General features: G+C 38.1%; 1 protein-coding gene across 6 annotated transcripts in view; it reads left to right on the top strand.

Moving 5' to 3' along the window:
- The window catches only part of LOC126176126 (kinase D-interacting substrate of 220 kDa), a 407,030-nt gene that overhangs the window by 350,806 nt on the left and 34,653 nt on the right, over nt 1-21,571 (top strand). For all 6 annotated transcript variants that reach the window (XM_049923291.1, XM_049923274.1, XM_049923298.1 and 3 more), the window contains exons 17-26: nt 2,459-2,638; nt 5,319-5,540; nt 10,414-10,645; nt 12,330-12,495; nt 14,813-14,991; nt 15,091-15,245; nt 15,701-15,862; nt 15,994-16,167; nt 16,567-16,732; nt 16,824-16,921. In XM_049923291.1, the coding sequence (XP_049779248.1) occupies nt 2,459-2,638; nt 5,319-5,540; nt 10,414-10,645; nt 12,330-12,495; nt 14,813-14,991; nt 15,091-15,245; nt 15,701-15,862; nt 15,994-16,167; nt 16,567-16,732; nt 16,824-16,921 (1,734 nt within the window). The remainder of the gene's footprint in view (nt 1-2,458; nt 2,639-5,318; nt 5,541-10,413; nt 10,646-12,329; nt 12,496-14,812; nt 14,992-15,090; nt 15,246-15,700; nt 15,863-15,993; nt 16,168-16,566; nt 16,733-16,823; nt 16,922-21,571) is intronic.

The raw sequence follows: 21,571 nt of genomic DNA, 5'->3' as shown, positions 1-21,571 counted from the left end.
AAAAGTGTGCCAAATTGTATGTAAGTGAATATCTATAAACACAGATAATTGACAGTTTCTAGATGTTCTTTGTCTCTCTATAGTAGCTAATGTGGGAATAATACACAAATAAAAGTTGCTAATTATCCCAGTGTTCCATTTGTGGGCATTATCAACAGCAACTCTGCAACACCTGTGTGTCATGTCAATGACTCATAAGGTAGAATAATGATTTATAAGTGTAAAATTACACAGTCCAGTCACATTAATGTTACCACTGCCTGCGTGTGACATCAGTGTGTAGTACCCACATGCAGATGACAGGTGGCAACACTAGCAATGGAGGATATACAGCGTGTCAGGGAGAATACGGAAAACGGTGCACTTGTTGTCCTAATGTGAAGCGGAAGGATTTATCTGACTGCCAAAAGATATGATCATTGGCTTTTGGGCCAAAGGTGGAAAGATTTCTGGAAAGCTAAGATTGTTAACTGTTTGCGTGTCTCCATGGTTAAAATATACCATGCATGACAAAATGGCTCTATCCAAAACCAGTGCCAAAGCAGCTGTGTGCACCATGGGCAATAGATGATGGGGATGAACAGTGGCTGCAGAGATGTGCACAGACAAATAGATGTAGAACTGTTGAGTAACTGGCCACCCAGATGAGCCAAGGGGCTACAAACAGTGTCTCCTCATTGACTGTTCAGTGAACATTGCTGCTTATGGGCCTTTGCAGCACATGCCTGGTTCATGCACTCAAGTTGACTGCTGCTACGGTCGCAGGTTCGAATCCTGCCTGGGCATGGATGCGTGTGATGTCCTTAGGTTAGTTAGGTTCAAGGAGTTCTAAGTCTAAGGGCCAGATTACCTCAGATGTTAAGTCCCGTAGTGCATAGAGCCATTTGAACCATTTTAATTTTTGACTGCTGTTCATTGGCACCAAAGTCTGGAATTTGCATGCCAATTCCACAAGTGAACATTGAATGAGTGGCAACAGGTGGCCTTTTCAGATGAACTGCATATTATGCTTCATTGGAGAGATGGCGATTGGCAGGTAATGCGTGGAACATTTGACTGAAAACACCCTGCAACTGTTGTTGGAAGGGTCCAGGCTGGAGGAGGGAATGTTAAGGTCTGGGGAATGCTTGGTGATCTCATCATTCTGGACAGCACAGTGGATCAGCACAAGTATGTGTCTGTTATTGGGACAATGTCCATCCCTACATGCAATATGTTATTTCCTCAGCATGATAACACCTACCAGCAGGGCAATGCAACATGTCGCACAGCTTGCAGAGTGTGTGTGTGTGTGTGTGTGTGTGTGTGTGTGTGTGTGTGTGTGTGGCTCAAAGAGCACCAGGATGACTTTGCCTTATTCCCCTGGGCACCAGACTTCCTGGATTTAAACCTAGTCAAGAATCTGTGGGACCACCTCGATTGGGCTGCTAGTGCAAAATGGGTCCTCAGGTGAGAAACCTTGCACAGTTGGCCATAGTGCTGGAGTCGGCATGGCTTCACATCCCTGCCGTTACATTTCAGAACCTCATTGACTCGTCTCACAGCAGTCTGCACTGTGAATGGCCATTAATCAGTCTTTTTAACAGATGGTCACTTCAATATGACTTGACAGTGTATTTTATAATATACTTAAAGTACTGCATGTTTTCTAATGTTTTTATTGTTTGTATTGTTCTTCCCTTGTGCAAAATAATTGTACAGCTTCCTGTACTTCTACTACCACAAATATGTAGGACAATTTATACTGCTAGTGTTTTTTACAAATGTTTCAACAGGACTAGCTAGCAGGTAGTAAATCAGTTAGACATGATCCATCCATCATAGATGATTGTTTGTGTCAGTCTACCTTAGCAGAGGTATTGTGGCTGACACTGAAAAGGCTGTAAACCTGTGGCTGCAGTGATGATGTACATGTATGTATGTTTATGTATGCATGTGTATGGGAAGCAGAGGGGATGGGGTGTAATGGTCACATCCCTTCTCCTAACCCCCACTCCCACTCCATTTGTCTCAGTCTTGGAGTTTTGGTTATTGTAAGAAATGTAATACAATTTCTTATAAAATTTTGTAATAAAAAGTTTAGGGTTTAATGGAAATAAGCAAAATCCCTTATACATCAGGAGACTTCACTAATTGACAGAAACGAGGTGGAGAGAGATACTGCCAGAAGCTAATGAAAAGGATGAAGGTCATGTAGGTAGTTAGGGAGTATCTTGGGAAGTCACCCAATAGAATGAATCAAGGCAGATGCAGTATAACAAGGTGAACAAGAAGCCAGGTTAAGATGCTTGTGAAATTTCCAGGAGATTATACTAGAGAAACTACATTTAAAAAGTTTTGTTTCAAGCCAGTAAAAGTTAGCATACTGATTTCTAATGAATGAATAATAATAAATAATTAAAATTCCATTACCTGACAAACTTTTATATGAAAATGTTTATGCTCTCTCTCTATCCAGGTCAAATGCTTAGACAGCTTTACTAGTCAACAAACACGACTTGTTATTATAGTTGATGGACTTGACAGCTGTGAACAAGACAAAGTGCTACTTGTCTTAGATGCAGTGCATATGTTGTTCTCAGACTCCATGTCTCCATTCATTGTTATCCTTGCCATTGATCCTCACGTCATTGCAAAGGTTTGTGCCAGTTTTAAATGTTTATTGTGAATTTATGTGATAAGTTGGCATTCATGCAGTAAACTAATATTGTATTTTTTCTGTCCATTCTCAATCAGATTGCTAGTCAGGTTAGTATTCAGTTGACTGCTGTTGTGGAAAAGTTGATGTTTGCATTTACTGCATTTGTGTATTGTTATGGTTCTTTTTGTTATCAGTTTTCAGCCACCCTTATAACTTCAGAATATGTTTGAGTGTTCCACATCATATGTTTAACCTTTGAGAGGTATTAATTTAAATATTATAGTGCTATTCAGATGCTTATTCCCAATGGCACAGAAGACTGACTGACTGCATGCACCATTTTAGGTCTGTGGAATGATAAATATTTTTTCCTAACAGTCCACCAACAAATGCTATAAATGCAACCATTCATTTAATAGGTCTCAATTCTGTGAAATTTGTTATAATTTTTATCTTGTAAAAAAAAAAACTTATTTTGAAGAAGAAAAAGTATTTCATGATAGTGGTTTCACTACACCCTTGCTGCCTGCCCTCCACCCCCTTCTCTCCTAAATATAAAATATATAAAGGTCTATGGGATAAATTATGTGGGGAAACCCTTGTAACCAGTGAATGTTTTGTATGTCACATTACAGGATATGTAAGAGGGGCTTTTTGCTGACTTTTTGCTGACTTTATAGTTTGAAAGGCTGCATTTCTTCTTCTGTGCTTGAGTGATGTCATTCGAATTATTTTTGTGCATATCTTCGTAGTGTTCATCAGATAACTGCCTTGTTATGTGCTCTGGTGCAAAGACAATGTATATAACTTCATGTTCAGTGGGAAAACAATCTCTCTTTTCACTTTGATTGCTCCATTATGTATATTCTATCACTTCATCGTGGTATTAGAAAGTGAAGAAAATATCTCCTGGTGATATTCAAATAAATGAGAAAACTGTATATGTACATACTCTATTCTGCCTTCCTAAGGTTTTGGTGAATACTGCTTTCTCATATTAAACAGTGAAACAGTGCAATCATTGTTTGTAGAATTACTGTGTGTCATCATAGGAGTTCTGCCTTTAGAGTGATTCTCTCAAGTCATTTTATCTATTATATATTTGGAACAGGAGTCAGTTATTTCTGTCATGAGTTGAATTTTTAATACATTTTTTCCACTGAAAGTACATACAAAATAACTCGGCCAGTATTATACTGTCATTTTTCTTTAATGTTGAACAAGAGAGAGACATCAGAATGAAAAGATTTTTGCTTGTGCTTATTAGGTGTACTCAGCATCATACCTCTTTCTGAAGGCAAAACATTTACTTTATGTGTTGTTCATTCATTTTTCATACTTTTCTTCAGTTTTTGTGTTTTTTCGGTATCTCTTTGTAACCAATTTATTCTTTTCCTCACATTTTGACTGCTTGTTTTATATAATTTGTTTCATGAAAATTAGTGCCTTATTGACTGTTTCTCTGTATGTTTAGTTAGTTATGGAACAAATTATACATGACTGAACTTTCATGATTGAGCTTCCATGATTGATGCAAGAGTTCCTTGTCATTTGCATCAGGTTTTTGGTAGACAGTCAAGATAAATTTGTCTCTTTGAAACTTCTGAGGGTAATTTGCTTGGTGTGGTAGAATCCTGAGTAGGTGCAATGCATTTTTATTACCATTCGTGAAGCTGCTAAGAACTCCAGAAAATTGCAAGAAACAGTTAGTCCTTACATTATGACTAATAAAGATATTGTCCTTAAGATAAAGGTTTGCTCTCCACTTGACAAATCTGAATAAATAGAGGACTGTTAAAGTTTAATGTGCCACACTGTAGATAGAGGAGGTACAATGAAATCCAGATATCTTCTTCCACAGTGGAATGGGACAGTTAGAAATGAAAATGTACTTGGACCAACATATTGATATTATGGCATGTATTACCTTTATTCATAATAGTCATTTGAAGCTGTAATTGTGTCATCATACTCTTTCACAATTAAGTTTTATGGTTTTATGTAGTTTCTTTTATGTAATTTCTGAATGGCAAGAGAAAGGTTGGGTCGTTGTTTTATATGCAACTGTAAGGAGGAATGGTATGCCTCAGTGAAATAATAAAGTGATGAATAACAGGCTTTAATTCTACAGAGCATGGAATCACCATTTTCAGTTATGTATGGCATGAATGTGTTTTGGTTCCTTTATTCAAATTTTATGTTAACCAAATGTCTGCCTAACTTGGAATGCATAGAGAGAATTTCTACAGGCAGTATCCTTGTTATTACTATTATTTAATGATTTTTGCTCCTTCTGTTTTGCAATAGTCTTCTCAGAATCTCAATCTTTGTGTGTTAATATTTATTACACCACTGCAGTAATGATAGACATACTAAAGACAGTGGATAATTATCCTGACAAGTTTTGCTAATTGTTTCCTCTTTCATTTTTTGTTACTCGTGTCTTAGATTTTGTTCTATTTGCTTGGAAGATCTGATATGTTTTGTTGAATGTTTTTTAGCACCACTCATAATGCAACTTTATGTGTAATTTGTTTTATGAAGAATTGTGTGAATAGTGTTAGAGAATTGACTTGTTTCTTGTGCTTCAAGGAATTTGGTTGTGGTGTAAGCTTGCACTTCATTTGTAGAGAAGTTTTTAAATGCCAGTTACACCTAAAATGAATTTGTCATGCAGGCTGTGGAAGTCAATAGTCGGCGCCTGTTCAGCGAATCAAACATTGGTGGCCATGACTATCTACGCAACATGGTTCATTTGCCATTTTATCTTCAGAATTCAGGGCTACGCAAAGTAAAGGTTGCTCAGGCCACAGCAGTGCACCACCACAAGAGTAATGCTACGTGGACTGAAAATGAGGAAAATGTTGCTTTGGCAGCCACAACAAGCGCAGTTTCATCAGTAAGTGTGTTGAGTAGTACGTGGCATGATAAATTTTACAAATTCTCTTTTTTTGTGTCCCCTGTTCCAGGTTAAAAACCATTCCTCGCATAAGTGGAAGTAATAGAACATCTACATCTAACAGTTTTGATGAAAAATTGTTCATTAATGTTGTATAGTCTTGTCACATGCACTTCAATGTGTGCACTTTGAATCTGAATTGTGCAGCACCTTGATGAAAGAATCATAGGGAAAGAAAAGTGGGAATGAGGGAAAAAGGATGGGGCTACAATGTGGGGAGGGAGGAGGAAAGAAGAAAAATGTTGCTGAGGAGGGTAGGGCAAGGAGCTATGAGGGTATGATCTAAAGAGGTAGTTCGGAAGAATATGAGAAAGAAAACAATAATAGTTCAGAATCTCTCTTAAAAGTTGAACACACACTGTTTCAGTAGATGATCACAAAGAAAACCCTTCAGAGTTTCCATGACATTAATGCTGTTGCAAATCTTTAGGATCAGAATTGTATAGCTTCTAGAGAATTCCCAATTGAGTCCTTTGAGATGAACTAATAGTCAGAAATGTACATTTAATTTTTTCTTGAGCACTGTATAGCAACAGTGTAAGCTCATTATGATTTTTAAAAGTTATGACTACCAGTCTCAATGCATGTGTTACAGTGACACACAAAATCTTGCTGCATTCTGTCAAAATTCTCTTTGTCCTTTGTGTAAAATAAACCAGGCAATTCTACTTCAGTTTCTAATAATGTTTCACATAAATCAATTTGTGTAACTCCATAGGAAAAAAACTGCTAGAACAAAGATCTGGTGATCGCACTAACCGTAGGACAGGATGTCTTCTGCCAGGCCATCACTGTCACCAGCCTATTGAAAATATACCCTTTTATTGACAAAAGGAGGTGCATTTTACACCAGTTGTCGCAGCATGCCTTTAATAAACACTTGATACCTTGCAACATTCAAATAGGTGGCAGCAAATAAGGTCCCATTGAGTTATCTGGCACCACGTTGATAGAAAATAGTTTGTGGTAATCTGAATTTTTATCACACCAACAGGTCTCTTGGAGCAGCTGAAAACATTACTACTACATTTGAGGGAGACCTCATCTGTAAGCAATACAAAATGTTGGAAATTCAGCAATGCAGCAGTTTGCTGAATAATCCATTGAAAGAAATGAATTCTGGGTCTAAAATTATTTGTACCCATTTCTATCATATGTTCATGATAGGGGGTGTAACTGCTGGTTTACCATTTTTCTATTCATTGTAATCTTCAAAGCCTGCATTTTTTGGACAAGTTGACCAGCACTTATGTTGATGAATCTTCTCCCTCGTGCTCTAACACCATCTCCCCAAATTCTGCTGTACAAGCAGACATCATTAATATCAATGGGGGCTGCTCTGGGAAGAAGGTAGAGCTGGCAGAGGCTGCAAGTAAGATGGGGCTGGACATTTTAGCTGTTAGTGACATTCGGGTAAGGGGTGAGAAAGAAGAGGAAGTAGGAGAATACAAGGTCTACCAGTCAGGAGTCAAAGCAGGAATAGCACAATGGGGTGTAGGGCTTTACATCAGGAAAGAAATGGAACCCAGCGTAGTTGCAATAAGGTATGTAAACGAACGACTGATGTGGATAGATTTGACAGTCTAGCAAGAAAATTAGGATTGTGTCAGTATATTCACATTGTGAAGGGACAGATCAAGATAAGATGGATAGTTTTTATGAGGCACTCAGTGATGTAGTTGTTAGAGTAAAGGACAAGGACAGTGTTCTGCTCATGGGTGATTTTAATGCCAGGATTGGAAATCGAACAGAAGGGTATGAAAAGGTTATGGGTAAATTTGGAGAGGATATGGAGGCCAACAGGAACGGGAAACAACTCTTGGATTTCTGTGCCAGTATGGGCTTAGTAATCACAAACTCCTTTTTTAAACATAAGAACATTCACTGGTATACTTGGGAAGGCAGGGGAACCAGATCTGTCATTGACTATATAATAACAGATCAGGAATTCAGGAAGGCTGTGAGGGACACACATGTATTCAGGGGATTCTTTGATGACACTGATCATTATTTAATCTGCAGTGAAACTGGGATTGTGAGGCCAAAAGTGCAGGAGGTCAGGTCCATATGTAGGGGGATAAGAGGGGAGAAACTTCAGGATAAGGAAATCAGGCAAAAGTACATAAAGCGATCTCAGAAAGGTACCAGTTAGTTGAATGTAGTCAATTACAGTAATTGGAAAAGGAATGGACAAGATACAGGGACACAGTACTAGAAGTGGCTAAAGAATGTCTTGGAACAGTAGTGTGTAAAGGTAGGGTGAAGCAAACAGCTTGGTGGAATGACACAGTCAAGGCAGCCTGTAAAAGGAAAAAGAAGGCGTTTCAAAAATGGCTACATACTGGAACTCGGGTAGACAGAGAAAGTTATGTTGAAGAAAGAAACAAAGCCAAACAGATAATTGCAGCATCCAAAAAGAAATCTTGGGAAGACTTTGGAAACAGGTTGGAGACTATGGGTCAAGCTGCTGGAAAACCATTCTGGAGTGTAATTAGCAGTCTTCGAAAGGGAGGTAAGAAGGAAATGACAAGTATTTTGGACAGGTCAGGAAAACTGCTGGTGAATCCTGTGGATTCCTTGGGCAGATGGAGGGAATATTTTGAAGAGTTGCTCAATGTAGGTGAAAATGCGATCAATAATGTTTCAGATTTCGAGGTAGAATGAGATAGGAATGATGATGGAAATAGGATCACATTTGAGGAAGTGGAGAAAATGGTCAATAGATTGCAGTGCAATAAAACAGCTGGGGTGGATGAAATTAAGTCGGAACTCGTCAAATACAGTGGAATGTCAGGGCTTAAATGGCTACACAGGATAATTGAAATGGGCTGGGAGTCGGGACAGGTTCCATCAGACTGGACTAAAGCAGTAATCACACCAATCTTTAAACATGGAAACAGAAAAGATTGTAACAACTATAGAGGTATCTCTCTAATCAGCGTTGTGGGTAAAATCTTCTCAGGTATTGTTGAAAGGAAAGTGCGAGTATTAGTTGAGGACCAATTGGATGAGAATAAGTGTGGGTTTAGGTCTCTTAGAGGTTGTCAGGACCAGATCTTTAGCTTACGGCAAATAATGGAGAAGTGTTATGGTTATGAGTGGAACAGGGAATTGTATCTATGCTTTATAGATTTAGAAAATGCGTATGACCGGGTTCCTAGGAGGAAGTTATTGTCTGTTGTACGAGATTATGGAATAGGAGGAAAACTTTTGCAAGCAATTAAAGGTCTTTACATGGATAGTCAGGCAGCAGTTAGAGTTGACGGTAAATTGAGTTCATGGTTCAGAGTAGTTTCAGGGAGTTTGCAAAGGACTATGGTATGAAGATTAGCATCTCCAAAACGAAAGTAATGTCAGTGGGGAAGAAATAAAAACGGATTGAGTGCCAAATAGGAGGAACAAAGTTAGAACAGGTGGACGGTTTCAAGTACTTAGGATGCATATTCTCACAGGATGGCAAGATAGTGAAAGAACTGGAAGCGAGGTGTAGCAAAGCTAATGCAGTGAGCGCTCAGCTACGATCTGTTCGCTTCTGCAAGAAGGAAGTCAGTACCAAGACTAAGTTATCTGTGCACCGTTCAATCTTTCGACCAACTTTGTTGTATGCGAGCGAAAGCTGTGTGGATTCAGGTTACCTTATCAACAAGGTTGAGGTTACGGATATGAAAGTAGCTAGGATGATTCCAGGTACTAGTAGATGGGAACAATGGCAGGAGGGTGTCCACAATGAGGAAATCGAAGAAAAACTGGGAATGAACTCCATAGATGTAGCAGTCAGGGCGAACAGGCTTAGATGGAGGGGTCATGTTACACGCATGGGAGAAGCAAGGTTACCCAAGAGAGTCATGGGTTCAGCAGTAGAGGGTAGGAGGAGTCGGGGCTGACCAAGGAGAAGGTATCTGGATTCGGTTAAGAATGATTTTGAAGTAATAGGCTGAACATCAGACGAGGCACCAATGTTAGCACTGCATAGGGGATCATGGAGGAATTTTATAAGGGGACTATGCTCCAGACTGAACACTGAAAGGCATAATCAGTCTTAAATGATGATGATGATGATGATGAAGCAGACATCATCTAGAAGACAGCTTTCCCCAGTGACATAATTAAGATGTGCCATATATCGACAAGTATTTGTTTCAGGACTTCTTTTAGTTTTGACCAATACTATCCCCTGTAAGAATATGAACCACTTTTTTTAAATACGCTGTTTAAGAGGCACTAGCATAGACAAATATGGTCCTGGAGAATTGGTGGAGTCTAAGAAGGAAGAAATATTTTTCTGGGCTGTATTTTCCTATTATTCATTGCTGGCTTATGTGGAATGTCTTTTGGTAATGTTTATGTAGAAGATTGTTATTTAATTTGTTTTGCTTGCTAGTGAAGTTTTACTCATATTACTTCGGCTAAAATTTTGTTGATAGTGTTTACTTAGTATTATCAATATCACTAATTCTTTCCTTTCATTCTCTATTCTTCTCATTTTTGTTTCAGTGCTATAAAATTTCACACAATTTACATTGGGAATTTTACTTGTTTGACATACAGTTGTTGATTATACAGCTTTAGAGTCTGCTGGTAACCACATTTTTCTCTTTTCTTCCTCCTCTTTTTCCTATCCTTCTTCTTCTTCTTCTTCTTCTTCTTCTTCTTCTTCTTCTTCTTCTTACCTCTTGCTCATTTTAAATAAAATAAATTGATTTGATATTTTATAATTGTAAATAATTTATAAGTTTAAATGTGTTATCTATTACAGTAGGCCATATTTATGAAATGTGCAGGTTATACTTAAAAGCATATTTTTTTGCGGCAGGTTTCTGGTCGACGTCTGTCATCTGAGTCTGGGTTTAGCAGCACAGATAAACTGAAACGAAAGGGATCTCGAAAACTGAAGCTGAGTGAAAGTGTTGCAAGCAGCCTGGGCAGTAATTTAAATCGTGTTGGTGGAGCACATGACTTAACAAAAATGCTGTTGACAGATGATTATTTCAGTGATGTAAATCCTCGTAGTATGCGGCGCCTCTTGAATGTTGTTTACATTACAGGTAAACTGTGTAATGTGCTCCTATAGCTGTTCTTTATGGTTATTACATCCATGTAAAATTTTGGTTGTTGAAGTGTACCTTTGTTTTTATAGTGTAGTGTATTCATATGAAATGTTGTTGTTAGTTAAATCTTAATAAGGAATTAATTGATCGAAGTATTCATATGAAATGTTGTTGTTAGTTAAATCTTAATAAGGAATTAATTGATCGAAGTATCTGTACTTAAATAAATGAAATCTGAGTCAAATTTGCTAGCCTTTAATATAAATAATTTAGGAGTGAAGTAGACCACTCACTAAATAGGAGAAGTGTCGAGTCATAAACCCCCCCCCCCCCCCCCCCCCCCCCCACACACACACACACACACACACACACACACACACACACACACACACACACACACACACAGAGAGAGAGAGAGAGAGAGAGAGAGAGAGAGAGAGAGAGAGAGAGAGAGAGAGAGAGAGAGAGAGAGAGAGAGAGAGAGCTGTGCTCCTGCATTGTGCCAGCCGGACATGACTGCCGGGATTGCAATACTACTGGTGGACTGGGATGTGGGTTGTGTCAGGTAGGGGTGTGTGGGCGGAGAAAAAGGTGGGAGACATGAGGAGATGTTAGGGATGGGTAGCTAGCTGCTCCGATGGAGGGTGACAGATATGTGTGCTAGACGTGTGACACACAGGTACTGCAGCCAGTGAGGTGTATTCCACAATGCAGGTTATATGGAGACGTGGACTTAGAGAGGTTAGCAGGAGAAAGGAAGGAGAAACTGTGGGGTAGATTGAGACCAGGAGCTTTATGGGAGTGAAAGATGTGGTGCAAGAGTAACTCCCATCTACCTGTATGTAGTACAGGAAAGCTGGTGCAGGAGGGAAGGATTGAGATGACACAGGTTGTGAAGCAACCATTGAACTCAAGCATGTTGTGCTCAGCAATGTTTTTGCTACTGGGCGATCAGCTTTGCTCTAGGCCATAGGGCGGTGGCCATTCAACATGGGTCAGCTGGTCAGTTGTCATAAAATGCTGTGCAGTAATGGCAACAGAGCAAAGTTGACCACCTTGTGACACAACACACTGCTGAGCACAATATGCTTGAGTTCAATGGCTGCTTCACAAGATACACCATCTGATTTCTACTCTCCAGTACAGTATTTCGTGAGCTGTATAGGTGAGATTGTTCTTTAAACACATCCCTCCAGTAATCTTTCAGCACTCAATCTCTGCTAACCCACTGTCCCCACATCCTCTCCTCAAGGATTTCCCATTCCTTTGTTCTCTCAGCCCATCCTATCACCAATATCTCTTCCTGCATCTTGTCCCTTTCTTCCTCTACATAAGTAATAAATGAGGAACAGTTTATTTACAGGCATGTATCATTTTAGGCTTCTAACAAAGCCTCAGGTGACATTTATAAATTTATACATTTATAAATATGAAAAGTCAGAATGTCATCTTTTACTTCCTGTGGTAAAATGTTTTCTTTCTGACTGATTAGCCACATTTGTAAATATATATATATATTGTATGGAACTGAAGTGTGTTGTGTACTTTCTTAATTGTAAAAATACCATCGGAACGGAAATATCTTTGTAATGGAATGTGATGTGTTGTACATTTTCTTCCCTTTTTAATAATATTGCCAATGCTTACTACCGTATAATTTTTCTTCTTCTTTTACTTTTAGGTCGTTTGCTAAAGGCTTTTCAGATAGACTTCAACTGGTATCACCTTGCAAGCTGGGTAAACATAACTGAGCAGTGGCCGTTCCGAACATCATGGATTATATTGTATTACGATACTTACGAGGAATCACTTGATGATAATACATCTCTGAAGTCACTGTATGACAAGTAAGTATTGTTCTGACATTCTGATGACAGTGGTTGCTTATCTGTTAGGAAATATGAATAGTTAGTAAGACTGAGAACATCGCTGAGATTTTGGATGAATACTTCTTCAAAACTAACAGAATGCACATACATACAACTTTACAGCTGTCTTGTCCCCTGCTGACTGCATTGTGATGGCACTGCAACTAGATGGGTTAGGTGTTGTCTCAGGTGGGGTAGGGTGGGGAGAAAGGTAGGGAAAAGGAGCGGAAGTTGGGGAAGGGTGGCTGACAGATGGGAGAGAGAGAGTCAGCAAGGATGATAGGAATGTGACTATGATGAGCTCATTTTGGCAGATGCAGGGGGAATTGCACATAGTCCACAATGATAAGGAGTGGATTGGGAGGGAAGTAGAATGGAGAAAGTGAAGACTGCAGAGAGGAGGGTAACTGCAGGATGAATGACATGGGGGTCATAAGGGGCAGGAATGCAGGTTTTGGTATGGAAGGAGTTAGTGGAGATGGGGTATAGAGGATTATAAAATCAAAGGGACTGTTTCCATTTGCATAATTCAGGGGAGTTGGCATTAGGGTTAGGACCCAGAAGCTGTGGATTGTGATGTGAAACCACAGTTGAAGTGTTGTTTGTTGTGCTGCTCAGCAGTGTGCTCCACCACTGGGTGATCAACTCTGCTGCTGACCACAGTTTCGCTGTGCCCATTCACTCAAGCAGACAGCTGGTTGGTGGTCATACCCACATAAAGTGCTGTGCAGGAGTTATTACAGAGGTGGGATATTATATTTCTCCTTTCACAGGTGTGATACAATAGGGTCTTCTGCGACGGGGCTGGAGTAGGATGTGCTGGATGGATGCAGCAGACAGATCTTGCATCTGGGTGTTCAAATGAATGTAGGTTGCAGTAGTTATGCAGAGATGAAGAGGCTTGTACAAGATAGAGCAGCATAGAGAAGCGCATCAGACCAGTTATTGAAAACAATGGTGTAATTCATAAGATATTTCACATGTACCATTTAATGTTGTCAGTGAATACCAACAACTCAAGAAGCTAAACTCACTGTTGTAATTAGAATATGAAAAGATAAAGAAAATTAGAAGAATATGGCAAGGCTGCTCACACATGTAAAGCAGTCTTGACAGTGCTGTTGCTACTACAGTCTTACATGTATTGGTCTCGTTCCTAATCCACAGTTTGAAATGAGCTTTTCATGCCTTCTGCATGTCTACATATTACTGCTAATTTATTTTTTCCTAGTTAATACTTTTATTCTGGAGTAATAATTTTTAAGATTGAAAAAATATAAGTATTCTTGTTGCATATATTGCCAATATTATGTTTATGTTTTCATTTTGAAATAAAGAATGTTGCTATCATATATTGCTCTTCCTTTGGGGGAAATGTGATGCAGCAAGTGAAGAAGGCATGAGACAAGGCAAATTAACCTTGAGTGGTAAAAGAGCACAAGCAAGGTATCCAACTTAAGTGTAAGAGAAGGTGAAACTGGTGCTTCAGAAAGGAGATGCAGAGGATTAAATGCTATAGAAAATACAATAGAAAAATAAGTTAGTGTAGTCAGACTTATAAATCAAGTCTGTCATTGGAGTTTACGTTAAATGTTGCTTAATTATATAATGCTGCATGGCATGCCCTGATGTGTACTGAGCACTGTCAATATAGGTGAAGTGTCTGTTGCTGTTCATATAATCTACACACAAGCTGATAAATGAGCAGAAGCTATCCGAGATCTGATCTGTCAGGTTTTGAAAAACTATCTGGCTCTGAAGGTGTGTAAGTGTGTGCAGCAGAAAGCTATTATTATTGAACTAGTTACCTTGAGAAAAAGAGAGAATTTTTTGGGTAATTTGGAGTTTGACTACGTTATCCACATGTTGGGTTGGTAGTGGAATATGACCCTTGTTGCTGTGAAAATAAGGATGGACAGGGGCAGTCTCATTTCCAATTAAACTTCTTGAAAGCATTATCTTAGTAAACTAGTACATTAAAATGTTGTATCCCAAGGAGTCGTTCTGTTTGTGTTATGTTCACAAATTTTGGGATTGTGGGGAGAAGGAAATGACAGAAAGTCTGTGCTGTGCAGTAGCTAATAGTCCATGCTTTTGAACAGCATTGTTTTTGTAAGATGTACGTCATTCAGTTTACAGTAGCAGAATCACTTTAAAAGTTTCATGAGTTATGGATTAGTTAGCCATAATGGTTGATTAATTGGCTTCTGTGAATTATGTAATACAGTAAAGTGCTGTTCAGTGTCCTATCTACCTTATTTGGTTTTCTAATTAATAATATTTTTTGTTGTTTCAGAGTTCGCCCTCAAATTCCAATTTCAAAAGATGTAGAACCATTATTGGAACTGGACAGAGATGAGAAGAAATTTGATATATTCCTGACTTACCATCGAAATACTTTGCTAGTTAGCGACATGAAAGTATTTTTGCCATTCACAATCAATTTGGATCCCTACATAAAGAAAGTAATTAAAGGTTTGTATGATGATAACAAAAAATTAATATATTTTGTTTATTTATGAGTGTGTCACATACAGCATCTGCGTTGCATCTGATTCTGGCTTGCATTAACAGAAGATCAACAGAACATGGATGACACTGGATTACAGTTTGGATCATCATTTGCTGCAAAATCTCCACCCCCACAAATACCAGTTGCACAGCAGCACTCAATGTGGTCATCACCACAGTGGGCAACTGCCAACAAAACATCCTTACTTAGAAGACAGGTGAGCACCTCTATCAGTTTTAGGGTACTTCAACAGTACACTGAAAAATGGATCTGTTGATTTCCTTATGACATTCAAAACATAGTTATGTTTCTCTGTTGGTTGCAAGTGTAATAATACAAATGTAGAATATTTGGGGTTTGGCAAAAGAAACTGAAAGTTCTGTGGAATGCTGTCACATAAATTGTGGAGCAATCAGTGACACAAGCCATGGGTTGAGGTTAATAATAATTGTTGGACTTGAAATTCTGAAAGCCTTATGAGCTAGTTAACGCATGTTGGGAAGGAATTATAATATTTAATCTGTTGTGGTGTTGCGCAACTATTTCATATACTCAAGTCATAGAAAAATTGTAATTAATTAAAAGGTATTTTACTGTAGGCTACAAATAGCTTTTTATTTTGTGGTGCCCAATGATCTTGTTTTCCTAATGAGACATCCTTTCATACTATAGAGACCTATTGGACGAAGTGCTTCTGTGCAATCAAATTATGCACCTGCACCAGTTGTTAGCTGGCCACAGGGGTGGATGACGTTGCAGGAACCTATGCCTCATCCTCCATTGATACAGCAACCATCAGTCTGTCCACCATTGACCATAGGTCGAAGTTTTCCTGTAAGTTATCATTCTGAAACTTTATCTTAATAAATTTTTGTAATTAGAAATCTCAAATTCTCTTGCTACAGTTGAAAGAAAATAAACTAGTTTGACTATCTCAAGTCATATTTCCCTTTTTTTTTTTCCAGGAAGAAGTTCTGGAAAACAAACTTTCGGGTTTAACTGTTGATGGGGTTTGCAGTCTTTTAGCTAAAATTGAAGATCTCAGTACTCCTTCCGTTTCAAAATATGCTAATGTAATTCGTGATAACAATATAAATGGTAGAGTTCTACTGCATTGTGATCTGGAGGAGCTTAAAAAGGTGCATATTGAATTAAATTGTTTTACATTTGTTGTTCTATGTTTAAGAACTAAATTATGGGTTTCAATCTTTCACTTTGGTGTGCGATAGTGAAGTTGACATACCCATATTACTGAACACAATGAAATAAAGTTTCATGTTTTCTGTGGATGAAGAAAATCAGAAGGAATCAAATAATTTAAAAATCGTAACAGAACATAAAATTTGAAATCATAAAAGCTCAGCTTTGAATGTAGATAAGAATTTCTTCTTAATATGAAATTTGCGGCATATACAGCAATCATTGTGCTTCTAACAACCCTTCACTTGTATAGGGTAAAAGTATATAATTGTAGCTCTTTGTGTCCTCTGTTTTTCTTTAGCTTTCATTTTAAAATATTATTATTTTATCAATTGAAGGTTCTCCAAATGTCATTTGGTGATTGGGAGTTGTTTAGAATGCTCATTGTTTCACTAAGGGAAACTGAATTTTATGGGCCAAATCAACAAGAGGAACTAACTTCAAAGAATGTCAGGTTTTCTGTACCAACCAGACAGTTCATGCCACCTTCACAGGAGAGGAAAGGCAAGTGTAAAAAAAGGAGAAACTGCAATTTATTTTATATCAGTACTGAAACATTCATTTAAATGTTAACTTTATAATGGTCTTCTTTTAGGTCTTAGCTCAAAGCAGGCAGGTTCACTCGAAAAAGAAAAATCTTCTTCACGAAGCGAGAGCCGCACAGCAAGCAAACAGACTGTGATGGAGAAACAGGCAAGCATTGACATTATCTTGTTGTCTTTCCTAATGAGTTGAATTAATGTAAAGTTCTCGGGCTTCCAGTCAGTGTATTCATTATTGCATCATTGAGCCATTTCAATGAACTCGTCCAATTGCAAAACCAAGAACTTTGTATGAAGCAAGCATTTATTTAAATTCGCTTCTTAATGAATAAAGAAGAGGAAACTTCTTTTCTTCCTTGCGGACATTCTGAAGCTTTTGTAAAATCAATGCTGTTTTACAAATTAAATTATTCTCTCTATATTATGATAATTGCAATTATTGAATGGTAAAGACAAACAAAGGAAGAGGAGGAGGAGAAGAAAAAAAGTGTTTACCTACTTGGACTACAATGTTGGGCAGCATACTTGATTATTAGAACCTTCTTTTTATGAGCTCAATTTTGGTTTCCATTTTTCAACTGATGTAATTATCTCATGTGTGACCTTACACTCTTTTTATCTACCTGTTAGCCAGAAATGGAAAATACTTCTCGATATTCTTTAATTCTCTGTACATAATCACACCATTTGTTGCTGTTATCTTAAACCTTCTCCAAACTCCAAATATTCAGCAATTGCTGCCCACCAGCTTTTTTTACTTTAGTTATTATTGTGTCTGATAAAGGGCTGTTTGCAGGAATTGCACTTCCGCAGCCTGTATTTGGCTTTTGTCTTATGCTTTTTTTGGTGCTTTGCTATCTTCCAGACATTTGAAGGAACACAAATGTTTTCATAAAATTTCCTTACTTTGTCTTTCAAAAAGTCCTGCCCCCCTCCCCCCCTCTCCGCATTCACCATTCTTTTAGTGCTCACACATATATATACTAAATTTCTGAGTTCACAGTCAATATGTCCTCTTTGGATAATACACCTGACCTGCTCAGACTTTTCATTTCTCACATATTGTAATCATGTACTGTACTGTTGATGTGCTTCATATGCATTAGCCCTTATCTTCTATTCCACAATTATGGTGCTGCGTTCACCTTGAACAAATGAAATCTAGCTTCATTCTTGGTCAGCACAGAAATATTCAGTTATTGAAGGAACTTTGATTTTTGTTCAGATGCTAGTATCTGTGCAGCTTGGTTGGTGTTAATGTGTACTATATGGGGTGGTCCCAGATAATGTTACAAACTGTCAGGATTGATGGAGAAAGGTAAATGTGTCAAATTGAGGTAATGGACCCTGGTCTGGAAAAGATTCAGTCAAAATTTATAACCGAAAATCATTTTGATACCTCTGACAGTGGACCACTTCTGCTGCTATTTCTTTGCTTTCCATATTTTGGTAGGGTAGTATATTGGATGCACATAATTACTAGTCAATTTCACTGACATCAATTTGTTGTAGAATCATGGAACATATTTTGTGTTCAGACCTTTCTAGACTCTGAGAAGCTCATCTGCAGAAACCAGCATGGTTTCAGGAAACAGCGGTCATGCGAGACACAGCTGGCCCTCTTTGTGCATGACATACAACAGACACTAGATACTGGCTCCCAGGTTGATGCCATATTTCTCGACTTTTGAAAGGTGTTTGACTAATTTCTGCACTGTCGCTTGTTCCAACAAGTGCGCGCTTACGGTCTATCCGATGAGACATGCGGTTGGATAGAAAGTTTTATAACAGACAGGGAGCAGTATGTCGTCCTGAATGGGGTGACTTCCACAGAAACAAGCGTAACTTCAGGTGTGTCCCAGGGCAGCGTAATAGATCCACTGCTTTTTATAATTTACATAAACGAAGTGGTTGATTATATTTACAGTGGCATTAGACTGTTTGCTGATGATGGTGTAGTCTACAGGAAAGTACTATCACACGAAAGTTGTGAACAAATCAATGAGGCTTTGCAGAAAATTAATGCGTGGTGTAATGACTGACAGTTATCTCTCAATATTAGTAAGTGTAAGCTACTGTGTATAACAAGGTGAAAATCCCCATTAATGTATGAGTACAAAATAGATTCCCAGTCTTTGGAAGCAGTAACATCCGTCAAGTATCTGGGTGTGACTATTCGAAATGATCTCAAATGGAATGATCAGATTAAACAAGTAAGGGTAAGACAAACTCTATATTGCGGTTTATTGGCAGAATTCTGAAGTGATGCAATCCTTCAACAAAGGAAGTAGCTTACAATACGTTAGTTCGTCCAGTCTTAGAGTACTGTTCGTCTGTATGGGACCCTTACCAGTTTGGTCTGATTCAAGAGATTGAGAAGGTCCAAAGAAGAGCGGCAAGGTCTGTGACTGGTACATTTAGCCATCGCCAGAGCATTACAAATCTCATAGAAAGTTTGAAGTGGGACACACTTGCATATAGACGGCGTGCTAAACGGAAGGGGCTGCTCACTAAATTACAAAATCCGATCTTCACCGATGATGTAGAGCATATATTATTACCACCAACTTTCAAATCACGCAATGATCACTATTCAAAGATAAGGGAAATTAGAGCTTGTACCGAGACATTCAGACAGTCGTTTTCCCTTTGCGCGATATGTGAGTGGAACAGAGGGGGGGAGGGGGCAATATGACTTTTAGTGCAAATTGTGCCCTCCGCCACACATCGCTTGGTGACTAGCGGAGTATATATGTAGGTGTAGATGTATTATGGACCAAAACAAGAAAAAATTATTAACTTAACATGGGCTCTAAAAATCCACATATCTTGTGAGCTGTGAACACTTGTTTAATAGAAGAGATGTATTTCATAATAACAAAGATGAACAAGTGCTTGTAGCTCCTAAGGTATCCGCTGTAGAGCCTATGTTTGCAGGACATTTTTTTCTTGTGTTGGTCCATATTATTTCTTCTCAGAATATGAAAAGCAAAGAGCTTGCAGTAGAAGATGTCAGCTGCCAAAGCTAGCAGAAAGATTTTCAGTGACATTTTACTCGATTGTTGGCCGGACAAGGGTTCCTTACTTCAGGTTGATAAATTTACCCTTCTCCAGCATCCCTGAAAGACTGTAACATCATCACAAAACAACTTGTCTGTGAAATATATTAAATGTTAGTGAGTAGTGGCCTTGAGTTTCCTCATCATAATATTTAACATTATCATGGAGTACTACAGTTTAGAGCAGAGTGCTAAACTCAGAACAGTTATGTTGTCTGGTAGGGTGAGAATTGGTGTAGCTTAAATGGTGGAAGGACTGGATTCAATTGTGTGTAATTCAATAAGCCAGTTGTGTAAGTATAAACTGATAAGCAGTAAATGATGTAGTGTAAAAAATGTCATTTATGGACTCATTTTGGGTTCTGTAGTGCAAAAATTGCTAGTACTTCAAAGTAGGTGTTCTGTTTCTTTTTTTTCCTGTTCTTATTTTTTAGTATTGATTTAAATCAGTGCTAATGCTACTGCAATTCTTAAATGCCTCCCAATTTGGAATCTGCAGTATCAGGTAAATACTAATGTATACTTTTTTAAAGTATTTTAAGTACACAAAATCAGACAATGTTAATATAAAACTTCAAAGATTTAGTCATTTCTGTGGCACAATGCGATGAACATTAAAACTTAGCCTTTGAAAGGAAACCCCATTCAAACTATAGAAAGTTATAGTTTCTCCATTAACGTTGTATGGATGCAAAAGCTGGACTCTTTAACTTTCGACCAAATAAGACAAACTGACTCGTCTGAAATGAGATTTCTCCACTTTATAACAGGACACTTGTTTCTAGATCATGAGAAGAATATTGATATTTGATAGGAATTAAATGTGAAGTCAGTTGCAGATCTTATAAATAAATACAGAGTAAACTAGAGGGATCATGCTAAATGTGAGAAAGAGATTAGAATCATGGAGATTGATTTGCACAACAATCTCATTAAAAAACAAAATACTGGCCACATTTGAAAAGAGGGTGTTAGTAGTTTTAAACCAGAACAGGCCAATAGGTCTAAAACATGACATCGACAATGACGACGACGATGATGATTATAAGAGAGAGAGAGAGAGAGAGAGACGTAAATAAGGAAACCATGTTCATGATATTTAAATAAATGTAAACATTCGACAGCGTAAGTAATTGAATCAGAGCCACATGTCAGCAAAGGTCTCTCACTTCTGGTCTAGTGCATGATGCAGTGTATGTATTACCTATTCATCCATGAAGTATATTGAGCAATTTGTGTTAATAGGAACAGTGTGCAAAGTGGTGTTGCAAAAATGAGTTTGTGGCTGTACATAGGTTTTAGCACTACATTTGGCTTAATTTCTAATGAGAAAATATTACATTCTTTTACACACACACACACACACACACACACACACACACACACAAGAAGCAATTGGACTGTGAGATGGCCTTGAGCCAGTTTAGGAGTTTTTGTATTGAGGACAATAGAAGATAAAGCCGGGTTGATCAGCAAAAGAAATATGCTGAAGAGTTGACTCATAATATGCCCATTGCTGAATAGGGAAATGTGTTTTTGAAATCTGTAAAAGAGGCAGGAAAACAAATGAGTCAGGGAAGAAACCATAATGACAATGAAATAGAGATGGGCGCGACATATTACTTGGAGAATAGGTGTTAATGGATAAGGAAAATCTTTACTAGATTCCAAGACATAAGAAAAGACTAAGAAAGTGGTTAGATGGCATCAGAAAGTACATAGGTGACTATATATAAGTGAAT

The sequence above is a fragment of the Schistocerca cancellata genome, chromosome 1 (genome assembly GCF_023864275.1).
Source record: "Schistocerca cancellata isolate TAMUIC-IGC-003103 chromosome 1, iqSchCanc2.1, whole genome shotgun sequence".
In the NCBI taxonomy this organism is placed as follows: domain Eukaryota; kingdom Metazoa; phylum Arthropoda; class Insecta; order Orthoptera; family Acrididae; genus Schistocerca; species Schistocerca cancellata.
Note: the sequence above shows the minus strand (reverse complement) of the source record. Positions and strands in the feature narration are given on the sequence as shown.